At 36.5% G+C, this 21,546-nt stretch overlaps 1 protein-coding gene across 4 annotated transcripts in view; it reads right to left on the bottom strand.

Moving 5' to 3' along the window:
• ITGB8 (integrin subunit beta 8) overlaps positions 1-21,546 on the bottom strand; it is a 50,568-nt gene that overhangs the window by 18,164 nt on the left and 10,858 nt on the right. For all 4 annotated transcript variants that reach the window (XM_027684594.1, XM_027684595.1, XM_027684592.1 and 1 more), the window contains 5 exons: positions 15,337-15,422; positions 12,527-12,701; positions 9,624-9,870; positions 7,702-7,867; positions 4,737-4,895 (listed from right to left, as the gene is read on the bottom strand). In XM_027684594.1, the coding sequence (XP_027540395.1) occupies positions 4,737-4,895; positions 7,702-7,867; positions 9,624-9,870; positions 12,527-12,695 (741 nt within the window). In that variant the 5' untranslated portion in view covers positions 12,696-12,701; positions 15,337-15,422. The remainder of the gene's footprint in view (positions 1-4,736; positions 4,896-7,701; positions 7,868-9,623; positions 9,871-12,526; positions 12,702-15,336; positions 15,423-21,546) is intronic.

Here is a 21,546-nt window from a genome sequence, read left to right as displayed (position 1 = left end):
ATCTGACATGGATTTGAGAACAAGAGGTGCATTGCATCTCTTCATCCAAGGACTGGGGAAGCTCAAAGGTGTCTGTGTGGTCCCAGTGGCCTTTGTACACCTGGATTATGTGAGATCTCTCCAGCTCCAGTACTCTAAAAAAAAACTGTATCTGAAAATCACTGCTTATTAACCATACATAAGTGACTAGTTCTCAAAAAGTAAATTTGACAGTTAAAATTCATGACTAAACAGAGAGAGGTGACTGGGGTCTGTGAATCCCCTTACAGAGATTTCATCTGGACACCTTCCTTTATGTCAGTGACTTCAACCTGTTTCCCCCACATACTTCCACTGTCTTTCTCTTCCTGTTATTTTTCACCATCTGCCCCATACTGTCTCTCTCTTTGAGGTGGTTTGAAGCTGGTTCCCTGTCAAGTCTCCAAACCTCACCACAAGAGCTCCCCCCACTAGACCAAGGGAAAAGAAAAAAAACCAAGAGAACCGAAACGAGAGAGAGGCAGCTAAAGCCATATATATAAATACATTTACACTTATATTACATTTATATATAATTGAAATATATGTACAATTTCAAAAGGAAAAGGGAAAGGGGAGGGGGAAGGAAAAAAAAAGAACAAAACCAAAATAAAATATACACGATCAATAGCCCAAGACCTAGCAACTAAAAGAATTAGCAAAAGAATATCTTACTACTCTCCTTGGGACAACAGAAAGTCGTGCTGGAACGACCGCCGGCAACCTCCGCCTCCCAGGGTCAGCAAGGCCTTACCAGGCCTCACTCCCTAACACGACAGACTTAACAACAGGAAAACCCGCACCTCCAAAGCCGCTGGAAGGAAAGAGGGCGAAGGCCTCTCCTCCTTTCTTCTTATACCCCAGCTTATGTAAAAATCGTAGGGAATACCAGGTAGTCTGGCCACTTCCTTGGTTACAAACTGGTCACCAAGGAAGGCCTAGACTAAACTACCACACTCTTGCACAAACACAGTCTGTTTCCCTACACCATTCTTTTCTCCTTGGATTGCCCCTGTTACTCAAGGCACTCTGCAAGTCAACACCTCACCTAGCAGTAATCTAAATAGCAAGACAGCTGAGACAAAGTTATGCAAGGGGGCAAAATCCATTTTCCATCTAATTGCACCATTATAAAGAGCCTTGTACAGAAAGAACAAAGGAGTTTCTTCCAGCAGTTTGATCTTTGCTGGTGTACATGCCTCTCTCAACTTTTCTACCCATTGGTACAGGATTATATTCCTTAAGATAACTGATGAAAGGCAGATAACACAGTAAAAAACAGGCCTGCTTAAAGCCGAAGAGCGTGTCATGCTGACTGGAGAGAGAGCATGCATTCCCATCACACAGCAGTCGTGAGTGAACTACAGCATTAGTAGCTTTATTGGCATTTTCAGTAGCCTACAACACAGTCCTAAGCCCTCCTTCCTTCTCCATGACCACAGAGCTCAGTGGTGGGGCCTCCGTTGTGCTGCACAACCTTACAAGGCCACATGCAACAGGCTGGCAGATCATCGATACCCACTGGTCCCAGGACACGGGCGAGGGAAGCCAGATGGTCTACAAATACCTCCCGCTGTAAATGTGTGAATGACAGGAACAGTACTGAGGGATCATAGATGGTGGCAAAATAAGTCAGTCTTCCTGCTTAACACGTGACATTAGACCTGTTTGAACTCCAGCAGTGGCCCCTCAACATCTCTGCAGCTAGTAGCAGAATTCTGGAATCACTGGTATCAGAAGTGGCTTTGTAAGCCTTCACGAAGCAAAAACCCGTTCAAATGGACCTTACTGAAGTCAAGAGATGACATCCATAGACGTGCAAGAGCTGCAGGGATCGGATCCCCAGACTACCTAGTCTGCTCCCATGTACAGCTGAACTTTCATCTACTCATGAGTTCTAACTCACCAGACTGTCCAGCTTGGCAAGTAGTATGTTAAAGTCACATTTCAGATAAGAAAGTAATAGTTTCCTTTTCTTAGAGGGGAGTTAAAAAAAACCCCAAAGCATCAACAGACCCACACTATCTTTTTGATTTTAAGCATGTAAAGAGATGACATAAGGTACCAGAGGTCACTTATGGATCCTCACTTTATTTGCTGTAAAAACCTTGCTATACTTTATATATTTTTATCTTATCTCTTCCCACTACTGCTCAGATGCATGTACTTTCATTTTAGATCATCTTTCTTGTTTCAATTACATCACTCATTTTATTATTTTAACCTACTGTCTTAAACTGAGAAGATAGCTAATGTAGATGTTAAGTATTTCAGAAAGGGAGTTAACCAAGCACAGATCTAATTAAAATGGAATAGATTTCTTTCCTGTCTTATGCTTTTTTTGCTGACCTCTCTGTGACTGCTTAGCAAAAGTTAGAAAGAAACATGCAGTAAAGTGACTAAGTGGAAACATTTCTGATGTAAAGGCTAAGCTTATGCAAATAAATAAAGCACAGTCTTCTAAACTGGCAGAGGGAAGAAATAAAAATATGCCAAAATATTATCTTCTCATGACTACAAAAAGCTAAGAATCAAAGCAGGAAAATAATGTGATTAGAGAAGTCTCTTTAATTTAGGATAGCCCAAGAAAATTGCATTGATAAGGAAAAAACTCCAAAAATATATTTCATATTATGTATTTTCTAAAAGGCTGACAGACTTTCATGATATTTCATTTAAATACCAAATAGTGTTCCCCCCCATTTTATTTGTTCATTTGAAGTTTCTGTATGGATATCTATGAATAAAATAATCACATATACCACAGATGAGAAGAAAAAAAAGTAGGAAAGCATTACACCTTCCCTTACAGACACTACTGTGTTACCATACCAAATGTACTCCAGAAAATATGCAGTGCTGAGAAAGATTTCCATTATAACCCTTTTCTATTACTCAGTGCATGCCCACATGTGAGCATACAAGAATTAGCCCACATTGGAAAAAAAAAAAAAGGTTATCAGCCAGAAAATATGTGGGCCTAAATGTGCCACTACAGATCTAAACATCTTTCAAGGTCATTTAATTTGGGTGGCTAAAAAAAAATCATATTTCATAAAACGCATCAATACCAGTAATCATGGAGATTTCTTATTCCATGTGGGATAATAAAATCATGATCTTTCAAACTAGAATCTAGAATATCGGTAAAACACCTTTTTTTTTCAGTCAGCCATCAATCTATCACAGCTGCTTAGATAGAGGTTTGTTAATTTTGTCTGTATTTTACCCTAATGAGTTTCTCCAGTTGCAATGGAAATTAATTTCTGAAGTTGGAGAAAAATAAAAAATAGTGTGGGTTTTTTTCTGAAACAGATAATGTCTTTATTACCAAAGGAATGCTGAACACCACAAAAAGATTTGTACCTTTAGCAACTGTTTAACAAGCAGAGCAAAATTCCTCTCACTTATAGCCCAGCAACTAGGAGGAAAAAAAAAGAAAAAGAAAGAGTATGCTCTGTTTTTGGAAAGGAAAGTTTTGGGATTATTTGCTTTAAGTAGAATAAGGGAAGGGTTTGTTTCTATCCCAAGGACACTGAACAGACTGACTAGAGTGAAATAAAAAATCCTGACATCTGTGAGGGAATATGGATGCAAGAACGTCAGATAATCAGAAATCCAAACAACCTTCCCGTTAGCACACGCTCATCTCCCTCCTCCGCTCAGCAAGGTCCCAAACACCCACCAATTCCCAGAAGCCTCCCATATTTCATGATCGCACAACATTCAGCGGCCTCTTCCTGCTGCCCTACCATCCTTGTAAACAACAGTTGCTGGGATTAAATTCAGGTCTAGACTCATTTACACATAGCCCTCACTGACTTCACTAGCACATTGCTGGCTGCAGCTGAATGCAGGTTCTATACTTCAACTAAGTGCAGCTAGCACCAAGAAAAAAGATTGTAGGATGCTCTAATTATACCACAGTTTATATTTCTGCTTTCTGGGAATTAAAAGGCAATAAAGCAGTGATTCATGTTTCTAAAAGAAACAATTAATATTTATCTAAGAAAATAACCAGAACAATTGAAACCTATAATTCTTAGGCAAAAATTCTTGTCTTCAGTCATTTGCAACTACTTTATACATTATTGAAGAAAATATTTTGAAAGCTAAAAATATTTGTTGAAGGTATATTATTTTGTTACAGCAGATTTGATACAACTTTTTGCACAGGTATGTATTACCCCATATTGGCTTTATACTGTGAAATATAAATGCATTTAATGCTAGTCCATCATAGTTGAAGTAGCTCATTGCTGTAGTATGTCCCCTGCTTTACCAAACCTTTTCAACCAATACAACTCTGCATCTTCTGACCATAAACCATAAGCGCTACCTCTGTCTAACTAGCACAACTGTGCAATTCTTACATATTATCAGCTTCTATTGTGCAAAATATCACACCAGACACTTCTTACTTATATTTTATATAAAATGTGTGTGATTTTTATGAGATGCTAATAAAAAGCCACACCCAAACCAGTCATATCCTCCTCCGCTGTACTGTTGTCTCAGAATCCAAAATATTTTATCCTAGACAAAAAGAATGTCAATATTTCCAGGTGATTGATTCTTCATTTCAAAACTTGTCTACCTGGAAAAATACTATTCTAATGACTGAAATAAAAGCAATGCTTTAACAGCAGTCTAAAAAACCTCCCTTACACAGTTTTACACTGCTTCCCTTAAGGCAAAATCTATGGCATATACCTTACCATACTCGTAGCTTTGACGTACACATTATCTTTCAAATGACAGTTTCCATCATGAGGAATTACAATTCCTGCTAATTTACTATCAAGGGCCAGATGGGAAGTTTGATCTGTCATCACAAGAAGCAGTCGCTTTGCTTCTTTACGCCATCCAATATGGCTCTAAAAAGAAAACCAAATTAGGCATAAGAAAGCAGTAACTACCTATTTCTAAAGTAATCAATAGCAAAATGAAAAATTTATGTGAAAGTCTACTTTCAGATATTACACTGCTTAGGAGCACTGAGTTTAAACTAGGCTATGGAAAACATTTTTTGTGGAAATAGGTATAATGTTCTACATCTGAAAACTTCCACTGCCAGTCAGAGATCCACTTATCACTTCGTTTTTTCCCACTTATGACTTTCTTTGCTTTTTAAAGAAAGATCTCCCAAAATACATACAAGTTATGCACTATATAGTAGGCGTTGGTAAGAGTTGCCACATTGTGTGGGTTACTATTACATACAAATGCAAATGTATAGCATTTGTAAAATTCTCTGGGATCCAAGAAAGCATTACAATCAGCAAATTTGCATTCATACTTATTGATACTTGGTGCCCTCTCCTATTTTTACTTTGCATTTATTTACGTTATATTCTTACCACTCTATAATTTCATTTTCCTACATAAGTTTCCAGACAGGACATTAGCATATGATTAAAAATCAATAAACTGAAGTTTGAATGTCTTCATGCACCTGCAAATTGAGAAATTCCTTATTATGCAGCAAAATACTACATTTGTCCACTGTCTTGAGGGATTAATAGCAAAGTTGCACCCTCAAGTGTGAATTTAATGTCTTTCAGGAATTCAGTGATGTGAAGGACGTAGCAGAGTAAGTGTAAACTGATTTAGCTGCCATATCCGTATTTCCAAAACATTTATCTCTCTGCTTATAATCCAAATTCTGAGGCACACATGAAACACTTAATATGCTTTTTCATTATTCCCTCTCTCAATTATTCTATCTTACATTCTTCACTACTTACATTTTCTCTCCCTTTCCTCCTTCCTTTTTCCTCCTTCCTATGACACTATCTCATCTCTACCATTTCCTTTAACACTTCCAGGTGTCTTCCATCTCACATGAAATGTTTATCTGCCAGCCATGCTTCATGACTTATTCTCTACTTTCCTTTCTTTGCTTTGCAGAGAGTGATTTAGGTCCCTTCTCAGGCTCATTCCCTGCTAGCTTTGAATGGGGATCAAATATCTCATACAAGCAAGGATAACAAGTACAGAGGGGTGTGGTGTCTTTTCCACTTTACGTGCTAGACATCAGCCTCCCTCAGCCACTCCTAGAGAGCATTCATCCAAAGAAGGAGTATTTTAAATTTTATTTATAAACAGGTTTTATCTTAAATAATTCCAAATTCTCCCCCAGCACTGTAGAAACTTCTTGCTCCTAAGACTCCACCATTTGACTTTGTTACCTTGAGACTTCTTTAGTTTTCAGTAGTCCTGTGAGGAGGAGGGAGTTGGACTCTATCCTTACAGGTCTCTTCTGACTTGAGACATTCTGTGATTCTATGACTCCTATCTACATATGTCACAACAATCAAAATTTTAAAGTAGCTTCATACCCTAACCTGCCACTTCTTGTAACAGGGGATGTATTGGTTAAAGCAAGATGGAGCAAGTTATAAAGCTCTATTGTAGACAAAATGAATGCACATTAATATAATTTATAGTTCGTGGTGGTCATTATGAATTGCACATTGTTCTCATCCATTTTGCTGCACAATCCAGTTAGCAGGAAAGCCTTCCTATTCTCATGAATGTTTCCATTCTATTGTTTTCAGAAGCATATATTATTCTAGAATTCACATGTCATAAGTGTGGAATGTGACCAATGGGAAACACAGGATTTTAAGGAATTTTTTTAAAGCTACACAGTAATTTTTTGAAGCAGCTGGGATCACAGTGTCTATGAGGAGTGCCTTTTGTTTACCTGCTTTACAGTTCATCAAAATCTGAAAAAAAAATTGGACCAACTATTCATCTTTAGCTTAGTTTGGATTACTTTTTGTCCTTGAGTCATTGTCCTGCTCCAAAAAAAAAATGATGTGAAGATGGACAAGATAAAAGAATTGTCCAGACATCACTCCAAGAGATGAGAAAGACACCAAGCCTGTGATTTGAACAGGAGTTGGATTACTTTAGGAAGACCGAAAGAGTATCATATAGAGCACTACCAGCCAACTTTCAAAATTTCTATTGCATTACCATGAAATAGAAAAAAAACAACATCCAAAATGGCTCTCTAGAGCAAACCAAACTCCCTTTATCTAGTACGCTTATAGCTTGGGAACTACTGATGCAGATCTTTTCCGTCCTTTTCTGCATGGGAGAAATTGTGATGAAATTTTATCAATATACAGAAGTTAATTTTTAGCTGATTTGTATTGTTTCAAAATAAAAAATCTTTAAAAGCTGAGATAACATCGAAGTTCTGTTCTCCTTACAGGAAGAAATGTAACTGTCCTTCAGTGCTCAAGTACATTCTTAAGTAGAAGAAATGTCAAATGATATGTCTTCATTTAGGAACACAAGGAACATTTTAATGATTTTTGAAACGAATTATGTAATTGAGTGAAATTAATACAAGTATCTATTCGAGCAAGAAGCAGTTGCTTTCATCCTCCATCCCATGTTGGCTGGTTAAAGCCAGAATTTGAAGATCATTAACAAACACTGAAACATGTTCCCTTATGCGCTCCTTTGTCAGTTTCAATGGGAAATTTATAACTAAGGGGGAAATAATGGAAAAGGAGGAAGAAATCTTAGTATCATTAGGCATAGAACTGACATTTTGAATTCAGGAACACTGAGCACCATTGTACCTCTATGTATGTATATATATACATATATATATATATTGCCTGAACTACTATTTATTTAGTTTTTTGTAAATAAGCTCCTTACCTGGCATACAGCTGCTTGGAGCATTGCATCAAAACCCCCTTCAGGTGTATCAATATTCCCAGAAATTTTTTGTTTATTCACTGCATTTCTGAATTCTGCTATATTGTCAGTCAGGGATAGCACATGAATATAACCGTGAGGAGGCATACAATCTAAATTGTAATCACTGTATAGAAACAAAACAAATCAAAAGTCTAACACATTCTTTATTTTCCATTTGAAGGAGATGAAAATATTGCATCTTCATTAACCCATAAAATCCTGATATTAATGAAGATGTAAATATGCACTGGATAAGTAATACTTAAAAAAAGAATAACTGCATGTGAGATTAAGTTTAGTGGAAATTAGTTCTAATTTATTACAAAAACGTACTTTTTTATTTTATGGAATTTTATGTAATATAACAGTTAATATAGTAACAGCATATATAGAGTGTTTCTGTAGAGAAAAAAAGAAATGCAACAAGAGTGATGGTATGATCACAGGGAGTATATTTTGGAATATCTACAGTGGTACAGCTTTGCTTTTCATTATCCTGAGAAAGGACTACAACATTAAGATCCTTTAATAGCTTGATACACAGGCTATTGGATCAAACTATAATAAAATTTAAGTTCCTACATCCACTAATAGTAAGTAAATGTACATAAAATTAATGTTGATATTAGTAACAGTTACCTCATTAAAGAGAAGCAAAACTCCATTTTCAGTAACATCATAGTTGTAAATGAAACTTTTTCAAATTATGCATAAGGGAGAAAGTATGATGTCTGACGTAAGTAAGCCAGTGTCACAGTACTCAGACATGTCATTGATCTGGGACCCATTTATGGCAGTGATTTATAGCACAAATTGAAGTGCTTATCTGATTCAGAGATGCTGAGCAGGTTTCAACTCTCTTAACTTCTGTTGCCTACACTGTAGGCAACCAGTCTGTAACCTGCCCTCCTCCAACTCAATTTGCAGCCAATGAAGAGAAACTGGCATTGTAAGGATTAATACCTCTGGAGATGTCTACTTTTAGGCAAAACGAATCATGACCTTGAAATGCTAATCCCTCTCCATCTATAGATGGTCTAGATGACTGCTAGATATTCATATCTATTGAATGAATTCCACTACTAGTACCCAATTCAAAAACCACTGAAATCAAAAAGGTACTTCAGAAAACTTTGGATCAGGTCTTCCCAGGAAGGATAATAACAAACAAGAAAGTATGAGGAATTAATATTCACTCTTCCAAGTATTATAGTTTACACAGCTTTGAATTTATTGTGAATAATCTTGGACTCCAGGGTGTTTTTGGAAGCGATCCCTTACTTTATATAAGTGTTGAACACAAGGTATATAAGGCATGTTATGAAAAAAGAAATGCAGGCCAGAACATCTTTCCTATTTAAAATGGGAGTGTATTGACGTACCAACTGTGGAATTAGATCAAAGGATCACTTTTGTTCATTAAATGAGCTGAAAGTAACCACACCACATCAACAAAAGTTGTTTTAAAAAAAGAGTTAATGAATACATGACCATACACCAGAAAGTACATAGGTCAGAAAGCGTGAACCTTTGTGATGAATCTAGGCAACATATATCCAAAATAACCAAAACCACAACAGTTGACTTTAAAATAAAATGCAAAACATATTCAAATATTCCAAAGCAGCATGTTTTTTGGCTTATTTTGCTAAAGAAAACATAGAACATTTTTTCTGATACAGAAACAGTTTTTTCAAATCACTTGCCAGGTATTTCCGAAGTAATCATTGTATAATAATTTTTAGCATTTCCTTAGGAACTTTATCAAAGAACCATATGTATAAGGAAACAAAGACAGAACTTTAAAAATAAATGCATAATGTATTTTGTGCAATTAAATAACATCTCAGTGCTACAGTAAATATAAAAAGACTACATACCTGCATTGGTTATGGATTCTACCTGGATGAATGCTAATATAAGGTGACACAGTTTTATCCACATAGGATCCAAATCCAAGTCGAAAATCAAGAGAAATATTTGCCATCTTTTTAGATAAAGCAAATCCAACAGAATTTAACTTTTCTATATTGTTGTGCATGGAGGCTGAGACATCAACTAAATAATAAAGATCCACAGGGTATTTCTCTAGAGGACGAACTTTTAACATAAAGTTTGCTTCACTTCCTGATTAAAAAAAAAAAGTTTATTTACTATTTTTGAATGGACATGATTAAAAATAAATTTATGTTTGTAGCAACCTCAGCACAAAGTTGTTTGTGTCAGCAAATAGAAAAACAAACAAACAAGAATCTCTCCCAAGAGTAAACGGAACCTTGAAGAATCTTCAAAAATAAGCCAAAAAGTGGTGTTTTGTAGAACATTTTGTTTTTATTTCTTGCAGGAGCACTGTGTGATTTATTGTAAAAATCTGACTTCTCCTCATTATCTTTTAAATTCATGGTTATGCAATCCCTTTGGCATTACACCAAAAAGCAGTTATGGCTCACAAAGAACACAGATCTGCATACAAATTGGGGTCAGTCACTTCAAGGTTGACACTTCAAAGTATGTAAGTGTATCCTGCAAATAGTTTGTCATATGACAGAATCTAAAACTATGTGTGAACCATAAAGACATGGTTTTCAGCACTGCCTGAAAAACTCATGTAAATAATGCTACAAGTTTATCACAACCTACTTCCGAAGATTTGAGGAGAGAATTCAGTATGAACAAAATATTCTTTTAAAAAAATAGATTTTAATATAAAAAGAATTCCATCTCTTGGCATATACAAAACAGAACTCTAATTTGAGGATTACAAATGTCTGTCTCTCCTGCAGAACCACATCACATTCTCATACGTAATAAAAACATTAATGCTTTGGAAGCTGCTAAAACTAGTCCTCACAATTTTGCTTGTCTAATATTCTGTAATGTCAGCAAGAAGAGTGAAGTGACTGGAAAATAGGCAGAGTAGGTACAGTAATGCAGACTTCAAATTGGTCGTTATTTTATGTCACCTAAAGTGTGAGCTCACAAAAGAAATAGTTTAGGATCTTCATGTGATGAGTGCAGAATCTAATTTCAGTATTATGCTATGAAATATAGCAAAGCATAGGAGGAAGGAAGATGTTATAGAACTATGCAGGTGTTCAATAAAAAACTATCAAAGAGTACATGTAACAAAGATCTGACCCAGATCTTTACAAAGTAATTTCTTCCAATATACAAAGTAATTTCTTTCAATGGTCTTTGAACATAATCCACCTGAAAATGTGAGGTTTTGTCTGTAACAGGTCTCGAGTGAGGAAAACAATTTCAGTGTGCTGTAACTAATGTATTTCCTCTTTGCCAAAGTAAATTGAATTACTTTTTGTAAATTACTCTTGCAGGTCTCCAGTTTGTACATCGCGAGATACTGAATACAGCTTTTATTTTTTCCCACATAAATCCTGAATGTTGGGCATATGTAAACAGTGACAAAACAACCCCAAACAGTATCAAAACAAAAACATCTTTGTCTGCATGATTATACTGTATCAAATGTCTGTTCTGAGGCAAAACTATAGCTGTATATCCGTGTATTTCCCTGGGGCAGAAAATATGGCCAAGATATCTCTATATAAAAAGCTATTCTTCTGGAGCCCTTGGAATTTCAGTCTTCTGCCTCCCTGATGTAAGAACTTCTGCAAAGCATATGGAATCCCAAACTTAGTTTCAATATTTACTTGCAAAAAGGTTAATGAAACCAAATTTTAGAAAGCAATTTTTTTTCTATGAATCCACTGTGCCTTTGGAAATAAATATGATTACAGACAGAGCTAGAGCTAGCTCAGTGTCTGAGACCATTTGTCAGTAAAAAGCAGAGTATCAATCACTTCTTTGAAAGGACAGTGGGGAAAGGCGTGAAAGTGCTGATGTTACTTTGTCAGTTTTATTATTATAAAGATTGAAAACCAGAGTTCCTTTGTGCTTTATACTCATGCAGATCCTTTTTCCCTTTTAGTTGACAGAAAATTATCTTCTTTTATCACTGACAAAATTATCAGTGAAGATCATCAAGATACTTCTGATCACTTAATGTTTTCCTACCAAAGACTTATCCCTCTTAACTATTTTTCTCCAATTATTGTCTGTAAAAAAATTTATGATATGAAAGATAACTGCATCCCTTTATATCATCTTCCACTTCTGCTGTTGGCTACAACTATTTTAGAGAGACAACATACACTGACTTAACTAGAGTTCAGCGGGGGGCAAATAGAGGTATACTAGAAAATCTCAGATTCACAAAGGAACTTCTATTAGGGCCAAGTGTCTCAAATTCTATAAATTAAATGTTATGCCTTGAATACCAAAGTCTTCTTTTGAAGGACTTTAAGAAGTCCTTTTTTATATAATGGCGGTGGTGTCTCTGTAGTTGTCTAGTCAATGAACTTCAAAGTAACCAAATAATCAAGAAGTTTATCAAATTATGAATTTAGGAATTACAACTCATTATTTTCAGTAAGTAGTTTATATACATGTAAGGGAAAACTGCTTGTGTAAGTGGCTAAAGAAAAAGAATGAAGAAACTACATCAGAAAACAGAAAAGACTACTAAAATCCCTTCTCCACTTACTGCATTATTCTGACCTTCAGCTATGTTTAAAAGAATCAGTTCTTGCTGAAGACCATACTTGAATATAGGAGCAACACCATCACAGTCCTACAATATAATGTTATAGCACCATTCTTCAAAATAACTATTTGTGATGCTTCTTCACAAAACACCTGTACTTAAAAGTATTGTATTTAGTCTAAATTTACTATAATATCAATTTGTTAGAGATGAGCCAACCTGGACGCAGCTGGACTGAAACTTTTCCTGGTGTCACTTGTGTATTTGTTTCATGGTCATTGGGTATTGTGACATGAACTGTGGGGTTTTCAACCAAATCTGATCGGCAGCCTCTTTTCATTAAGTTGAAAACAATGTCACAGCGTCCCTTCTGTGTTGTGCCAGCCATGAAATCCTGTTTAATAGGAGACAAAAAGTACTAAACAGTCCGAGCTGAAGAAAACCCCGTAATATCTTCAAAGGAAAGAGAAAAACAAAATAACAGTCTTTGAAACAATAAAATATGCTACTATAATTGCAAAAATTGTAGAACAAGTTCCTGAAGCCATATGTTTTTAAAAAGGGCAATGATGACATATTTAAATTAGAAGTTAAACCTAATTGCCACAATGACTTTTTTCTACAGAAGACAAAACTTTTTAAGAGAAACAGGATCTTGCATAACCAGAACAAGCCGACTTTGGAGAAAAAGGAAACTACGTACTGTCACTAAGTCTCTAAAAAAAGTTCTGTGCCATGCTATGAGTTTGTTATAGTTAGAAAGGGTCATTTCCATGACATCAAAACAGGTTAGTTTTCAGAGGAATCCACTGGTAATGTTACTCAGGCTAATATTTATTAGTAGCACCACAAGTCAGCTTTAGATTTAGCTAACCTGAGTTTGTCTATCACACTACACAAAATCCAAAGACCTGCTGGACTACATCATTTCAATTCCCAGCAAAAGGAAATCGTGTATTACAGGACTGGACAGTTTAAGATGCCACCAACATCAACATCTTGCAGCAACAGAAAAGTGATTAGTAGTCGGATGATCTCAGAAGCAGCCCATCCTTTGTTGTATTGACAGGGCAAAGTTGCCAAAATTGTGCCAAAATTGTCCAATACAAAATTTCTTCCTGATCACAAATCTGATGATTAATATGATTCTGATCATGAAAAAAAAATACAAGATCCTTTGTATTCTTTCAAAGTATTGGTCCATCTGAGCCACAGCTGGAGACCAAATAATGGACAATCTCTGATATTTCAGAGGCAAATGGGTAAAATAAACAACCCAAAAATGCCTACAGCCAACTCTATGTAGATAATAAATAGTCATCCAGGCCCTGAAAAGATCAGAGGAAGCCCCTGAAGAATGAAATTTGACACTCATGTATCTTGTTTTTCAAGTTTCAGCTGATTTTTGTCGTCTACCTCTGACATACTTTTCTATAATCTTCTTTATTGTAGAAAACAGAGACTATTTTTTTAGGTTACTGCTATTTATATACCCTTTTGGACATATATATATTTTTAAAAAGTAGATTTTTAAATGTGTAAAGAATTTAGCTACTCTCATGGTTATCAGTAATGGCTGATAGATTTGCAGCATTTTCTGAAGTCCACTGTGTGTGGGTATAAATTCAACGCATCTCAAGGGTTACTCGGGCCTTATTTTCTCACTAAAAATATTGTTCAGATGAAGCAAGCGTGCTAAGCTGAAAACTGCTCCTGTAACTTTACTCTGGAATATTTCTATCTGCATTAACATGGGTTTTGCCGTTCCACAACCATGAATGCTGTGTAGGTGAACCGGCTGTCTAAGAGGTTTCGACAAAGCCCTGGCTTCTACGAATAGCTCTCAGGATTGACTTGAGAAGTTATGCAAGAGAAGCGAAGCAGAATTGAAACCTGGTCAAATCTGTGCACCTAGTTAGAAGGAGACCTATTGCCACTCCATAGCATTGGAAAATTAGCAAACGCTATTCTGTGATAAATGCAGAGTGAGGAGGATAAAACTGAGCCCTTTGTAAGGCAGGACATGAGGCCACAATAATGAACCTCTCAACATTGATCCATTGTGCCATCTACACGTGTCTTAAGGTTCCTCTTGGAAAATAAGCCCTCATGCCTCTACTTATCCTTGCATTACTTATCCTTATACCTGCTGCAGACTAAGTTAATAGTTCCAAGACACAATATCTCAGATAAAGTTACCTAGTGCCTTATGCCTTACACTCCTTATCTCCTCCAGACACACCCTAGGAACTTATCTACCTTCTCCACTAACCTGAAAGCTACTACCAATAATTTGCATGTGACCTTAAAGAGCATATGAGCTTGTAATTGTCAGTGATATTCTTCAAAACCTTGCTCCTCTGAAGCACTTAAAATGGTCCAGCCTTATCTGAATCATGCTATCAAGTGGGGATTTTTTTCTGTCAAACAATACCAGAAATTTCCATATTCTTACAGTTTGCAAAGCAACAATTTCAGAATAATTCTTGCTACTTAAGATCTATCTTCTGTGCTAAGTCTCAGAACTGATAGTTTCAAGTGTCAAAATAAGAAAAGCATCATTTTTTCCATTTGTGACAGGGTCATAATACATGGTGAAGTCAAAGTCAACTCCACTGTTAGTACAACCTTTTGCTAAATGCAGTAGACATATATGTATAGACTTGTTTTCATATACAGTGAGGACTTACTATAGATTACTGATAAGTAATTTTCCTTTTGAAGCCAAAAACTGTTAAACTCTCAAAGCTACTCTAAGTCTGCCAGAGGTGCCTACAAAGCAGATGGAATGCATTAAAAAGTTCTCACTTTATTTAAAATTACTGCAATTTTCCAAATAAAAGATTGCATTTTCTCCTTTGGAAACAAAATGTATTTCACATGATTTCTCAGGTTCTGTCTCTAGGGGTCATTCAGAGATTTTCTTGCTATTTCTCACTATAATTTTCTCAGTTTAAAAGTTTTTATTTTTATAAAGATCAGAAGCAGCTAAAATATAAAGGTAAATGTAAGTAACCAAAATAACGTACCTCTTGAGCACACCATGCACACTCAGGGCCCAAAGCAAGACACTTTGTGCATGTTACTGCATTTGAAGTGGCACATCTGTTTTCCGCTGCAATGAAATACAAACCCAAATGTTAATGATTTATGATGATATGTGAAATTGTAAAATACGTAATTCTAAACTGAGATTTCAAAAATTACTTCACCAGATTTGGAGTGATGACAATGTATTCAAACAGAAGTAAAACAGAACAAAGACAGCCCCGTAAGGGTATACTCGCAGCAAGTTTTTTTTATCTGTGGTCTAGAACTATATGCATAGATCAAGTAAACTACATTCTCAAGGCCAAATTTTTAAGATCCTGATTTAGAATAATTCTGAAGTGAAAGTTTATCTTTGGCATGTACCTTGCTGATTTACTGCCTAACAGGAAAAAATTTACCAGGTAGCTTATCTTCTCACAGACATTTTCCTTTTAAGTCATTTACACTTGACTGAATTATGCATTATTCACTCCTCATGGAACCCAAAATATTTTCTCACCTTCTATAAATATTACCCCTCTGCATTTTCTGGAATGAATAGTTTCCCAGAAGAGGAAGATTTTTTTTTCCAGAAGCAAATACAAATGCATCCAACATTACATGTGTCACAGATTGAAGACACATCATTCTGTACTAACAACCGCAAAAATTTTGCCTACTTGCATGTCTGCTAGGAAAGTCTTTTGTATCCTTTTCACATCTTTGTTTTATAGTTCATTGCTCAAGTTACTACTCTTTCCTATGAAACTTTGGCAGTCAGTGTTGAGAAGAAAAGTCTTTTCAAGGGATCTGGTCAGCTCAACTTGAATGTCAGCAGTAGTGTAGCCTTTCAGCACACAGATCACAAGTCTCCTGAAGACCAGTGCACGTTTAAACAAGGTGGAAGTCACCTGCTAAGAGTTATATATAAGGCACAAAATAGGACTCTCCAGTGCACAGCACAGTGTTTAACAACACTGCTTTGTGGCATGCCATATTAGAAAATATACTAGGAACAAAATAAAATTAATTTCTGCATGCAAAATGCTGTTAACTGGTCCACTGTGATAATGTGTGTATAATCATATCAAAACAGTTTGATGAAAGGTTTGGTTTTCATCCAAAGTTTTGGCTACATGTACTGTCTTTCAGATTGTTTCTTTCCAAACTGCAATAATAATAATAATGTAAATCATCTCTCTTTTTAGAGCAATGAGAGCAACTTCTCACAGTGAAAAGATGTATTAGGAACTAAAATATATCTTTTTTTTTTTTATCTTTACTTAGTTGATTTCAGCTATGGATTCAAAGATGAGATCCTGTATCACATAAACAGCTAGTCCTCAGTACGTCACTTAGAATGACTGCTGATCCAAGGAACTAATCACAGCTTGCAAGTTACTATTATCAACAGCATATATACCATTATCAGTACTAACAAGCCCCATACAGCACAATTGCAGCATTATACTGATAACACATAGGCTAGTGATGATTTAAATAATTTCAAAATTCAGACCTATATTTCTATTTCATATCAACTGCTGCTGACGATTTTTGCCATACAGGCAACATGAGAAAAAAAATGTAAATGAAAGGGAGAGATACAGGTATGATATAAACAGCAAGTTGAAAAGCAGCCCAGGAGGGTACTGGAACATAGGGAAAACTGACTTAAGGGTGGGAGAGGTGGGTAGGGATAAATAAAAGAGGAGTCACTAAAGAGAGAGAAAAGAACAAGACAAAATCCAAAAGGTTTTTGTTTGGTTTTTTGGTTATAAAAACAAACACAGTAAGTTTTACTTGACTGTGAAATGAGAGCAACCTCATTTGCCACTGACACAATAAAACTTCTTTGCATTTATAAGGAGACGGCAACTGCACTTTGTGTTCTGCAGTCTGAAAGAGCAGATCTGGAGGCCATAGAAAATGTTACCACAGACTGCATGACAGAAAAAGGATGAAGATTCCAGGTAGGAACTGACATGCACAGGGTTGTGGAGCTTGCCACAGATCCCTTTCTAGACAGTATTAGCAAAGTGCAAAGACACAGAACGAAAAGTTGTTGAAGGAATAAAAATAAAAGGAATGTAATTGTTCTTGGCACACAAACATCCCTCCCATCTTCAACTGGATATCAAACGCAGCCAAGATGAAAAACATTACAAGTAAAAGTGAGCAAAGTGATGGATTCAGTAAAAGTGTCAAAGGACAAGATAAAATATAAGTTGCTGATAATAGTGGCTAAAGATGACCATGGGGCAAAACAGGGAGAATATGACAGGAACGTTGAAGTTACCCAGCCAACACTCACTGTAATAGACAGAGCTGTTCTGATAAGAATAAATAGTTGGCAGGAAAAAATGAGAGACCTGTGTTTCTTGCTATACAGATAAGAAATAAGTAAAATTAATTTGTCTTCTTTGTAATCAGTAAATCAAAGCCAAAATAATAAGTATGGCCTAATTAACTTCCTGTAAAAACATTTGAGACTCCTTTCTTAAAACATATAATCCTATCTGCAAAACACACACTTTAATTTAAATGTCATTGACCATGTAGCAAAACATTACCATGTAACATGCACTTGCTAAAAAAACCACAGCAGTATAAGTCTATGTGCCATATTTACAAATGCATTGGAAAACTGACTGAAAAATCATGGTCCTATTTTTTTTCTGTATAGTTAGTTTATTGAATCTATTGAAACTTGATTTAGTTTACTAATACAGCCGGTCTGGTAAAACATAGGGGTGTCTGTGTGCCTTTGTAAACTGCTAAGAGGAAGAAGAGATCTTAAAATCCAGTTTGGGTTTTCAGTGTGATCATGGCAGATGAAATGCTTTAACAAATGAGATATACAGTACTGCTGGATGCAAATCTCTTTGCTGATAACTATCCAGTCCATTTTCACAACATGAAGTCATGGATTGGCAATTGACAAGCTTGGTACCATTGGCTGAAAAAGTTGGATTTTTTTTTAATAAAGAGAAACTTGAAAAAGTTTTATTAATTTCTTTTTTTATTATTCTGGCCACATCACTACTGTGGTTCCCAAGTACATAGACCCTTATAGCAGTAACATTTATGGACATGCTTTCATTCACCAAATACTTATTATTTACTTGTAAGCTTACTCTAAAACCATAACTAATTTAGTATAAACTTCTCAGCTTCCTTTAAAAAAACCATGCTAAAGCAAGAAACATTTTTTTATGAGTTGGCTCAAAAAAGAACTGAGATTTTTCCTGCCACTTCACCAAAAACAGAGTCCAGACAAGACTGAGTTACTGTTCAGCCAAAGCTAAGGGCAAGTTTCTACTGGCTTAGTTATAACTGATGTATGCCAAAAGGTATTTTCGACAAGGGCCAAATTCTGTGCTGGGAATTGTACAGGCATATGCATATAAAAAGAAGCGAGTGCATCAGGTTATAATACACTTTTCCAGCCTCCTCCAGAAAAATACAACCGTGCTCCAATGACTGCAACTATTTACAGTGATTACAGGTGTTGCAAGTCTAAACTATCTGGAACAAGAGGGATCAAGGCAAGACAAACATCATTTATGTTATAATCATATCCTGACTGCTTATTATGAAAGTAACTTCATCACAATCAGGGTATTTATCTCAGAGATGGAATAACAATGATGCACTCTGGCATTTGAGAGGGGATGTTAAACAGGTTTTCAAACAGACAGTACTTCGTTCAAGTACAGCCAAGAATTTGGATTTATATCAACTTCAATGTTGGTACACGTTTGTGCTGGTTTTGGAGGGTGTACCATTTGCTTTCTTAAAAAAGAGCCAAAATATAACTAGCAGCTTATACTCCTTGATCATGGTCCTCAGATTGTTGAACATTTGTTAAAGCAAGAAAATATGAAATTATCTAGCCTCTACAGAGCTGTTTCTCCTTAAATTCCCCATCCAATCCTGTTCTAGGGCAGCAAGAAGCCAGGCTGTCCTTCTCCACAGATAATGAGGCCTTCAGTAGCTCATTTGTAGCATCATCTATGAGGAAAGCTGCAGCTTTTATGCAGTATACTGCAGTTACCTTTCTGTCTTCAAGGAGCAAAGCAATGTGACTCCTGCAGAGGGGACAGACAGTGACTGTCCCAGCTAACACACGGCTTCCCAATTCACTTCAGCTGAATGTGCAGGTACAATGAAAAGCATTATAAAAATGCTACAGAAGAGGGATTATTTTTCCATGATTATTGTATCTGACAGTTACTTGCTCAGATTACAAGGAAAAAATGAGTGCCTGTGCTTAGCTGCCAGTCCTAAAACCTAATCCTGAAATTAGGGATTTTTCTCCCCATTTTTTTTTTCCAAACAAGCAATAATTCTCTCTAACCCTTTGTGCCATGCTTTAAAAGCACACTATGTCACCACCAGATGTGCCAAGAAGATTACAAGGTACGCCTCAAAATCAGCTTTGAGGTACTCAGCCTTGCCCAGAAAAGGAGATTTCAGCTTGAATACTGTACAGTTATTATGCTTTATAATAAAATCCTAAGATTACTTGAGCAAAAATACCAAACAACTTTTCTTCCCTTTCCCTTTTTTTTTATTACATATGGGCTTTGTTAATTAGTTTCACTTCTCTATTAATGGTTGTGCATTAAGTTTCACTATTCAGACAGAACCTAAGCTGAACACTGATTTGAAAATGTTTTTTTACCAGCAAGAGAAGCAGCAGTAACTAAAACTCTGCATGAAGAGACACACTTTCGCTAAGCAAATGAAGATGCCTAAAAAAGAGGTGTAAAACATGATTGGCACTGTCAAATTCTGAGCACTGAGAAAATACTTCTGTAAACCTGGCAAGTGAGTAAAAGTACCTTTCCATTAAAACAAACAAGCAAAAAAAACCCAAAACAAAACACCAAAAACCCCAATCAAGCCAAACAAAAAAATAAACAACAGTTACGGTGTTCCTAAAAAGAAAAATGGAGTATACTGGAAGAGATAAACCATAATGTGGTTACAGAGAAGGTAAGAGATAGAAGTGAGATATAAATAAAAAGTATATGTGCACATCTAGCTAAATGCAGAGAAAAGAATCACTAGTGAACAAGTCTTGATGACTGAAGAGGCTTCTCAGGCTTCTCATTCTTAACTCTGCCAATACCTCCCCCAATAGTTTTGGGGTTCCCCAATTAACCTGCATTACTTTAGGAACACAGTACCTTGTGAAAATGAGGGTCATTACTGAGAGCTACAAAAATGATTTAGAAAGCCATCAAAATGAAAAATAATGCAAGAATCTGCACTGCATGACAGTTTACATCTTTGCAAACTACGCAGCAAAAAACCCCAAGATCTCCCTTTTTTGCACATTGTGCAAGCTCTGAGTGACACCGGTGGAGAGAACTGACACTGGATTTTGGCTGAACAACAGAAAGACAAATGGGGAGAGGAAAAGTGGGAGACCTCTGTCAATACAGCATTAGGACAGCCCTGGCAGAAAATTACAGTTGAAGCTGATGCTGGAGAAAGAAAATGTATCATAAGTCTGCTCTGTAATGGCACATGGAGATGGAGGTCCCAAGAAGTGTATGGACACTTCTGTAATTAGAGAATGATACAGACACTAGGCTTTGAGGCCAATTACATGAGGTTCAACAAGCCGAAGTGCTGGGTCCAGCACTTCTGTCACAGCAACCCCATGCAGCACTATAGGCTTGGGGCAGAGTGTCTGGAAAGCTGCTTGGTGGAAAATAACCAAGGGGTGCTGGTCAACAGTCGACTGAACATGATCCAGCAGTGTGCCCAGGTGGCCAAGAAGGCCAATGGCATCCTGGCTTGTATCAGAAATAGTGTGGCCAGCAGGATGGGGGCACTGACCATCCCCTTGTACTTTGCACTGGTGAGGCCACACTTTGAATCCTGTGTTCAGTTTTGGGCCCCTCACTACAAGAAAAAAAAAAAAATTGAGGTGCTGGAGCATGTCCAGAGAAGGGCAACAAAGCTGGGGAAGGCTTTGGAACACAAGTCTTATGAGGAGCAGATGAGGGAGCTGGAGTTGCTTAGCCCAGAGAAAAGGAGGCTCAGGGGGAAACTCACTGCTCTCTACAACCTAATAGAAGGCTGCAGCCAGGTGAAGGTTGGCTTCTTCTCCCAGGTAACAAGCAATAAGACAAAAGGAAATAGCCTCAAGTTGTGCCAGGGGCGGTTTAGATGGGATATTAGGAAAAATTTCT

This window comes from Neopelma chrysocephalum, unplaced genomic scaffold (assembly GCF_003984885.1).
Source record: "Neopelma chrysocephalum unplaced genomic scaffold, ASM398488v2 Primary Assembly neopelma1_67, whole genome shotgun sequence".
Classification (NCBI taxonomy): domain Eukaryota; kingdom Metazoa; phylum Chordata; class Aves; order Passeriformes; family Pipridae; genus Neopelma; species Neopelma chrysocephalum.
This window is presented reverse-complemented; position numbering and strand designations above follow the sequence as displayed.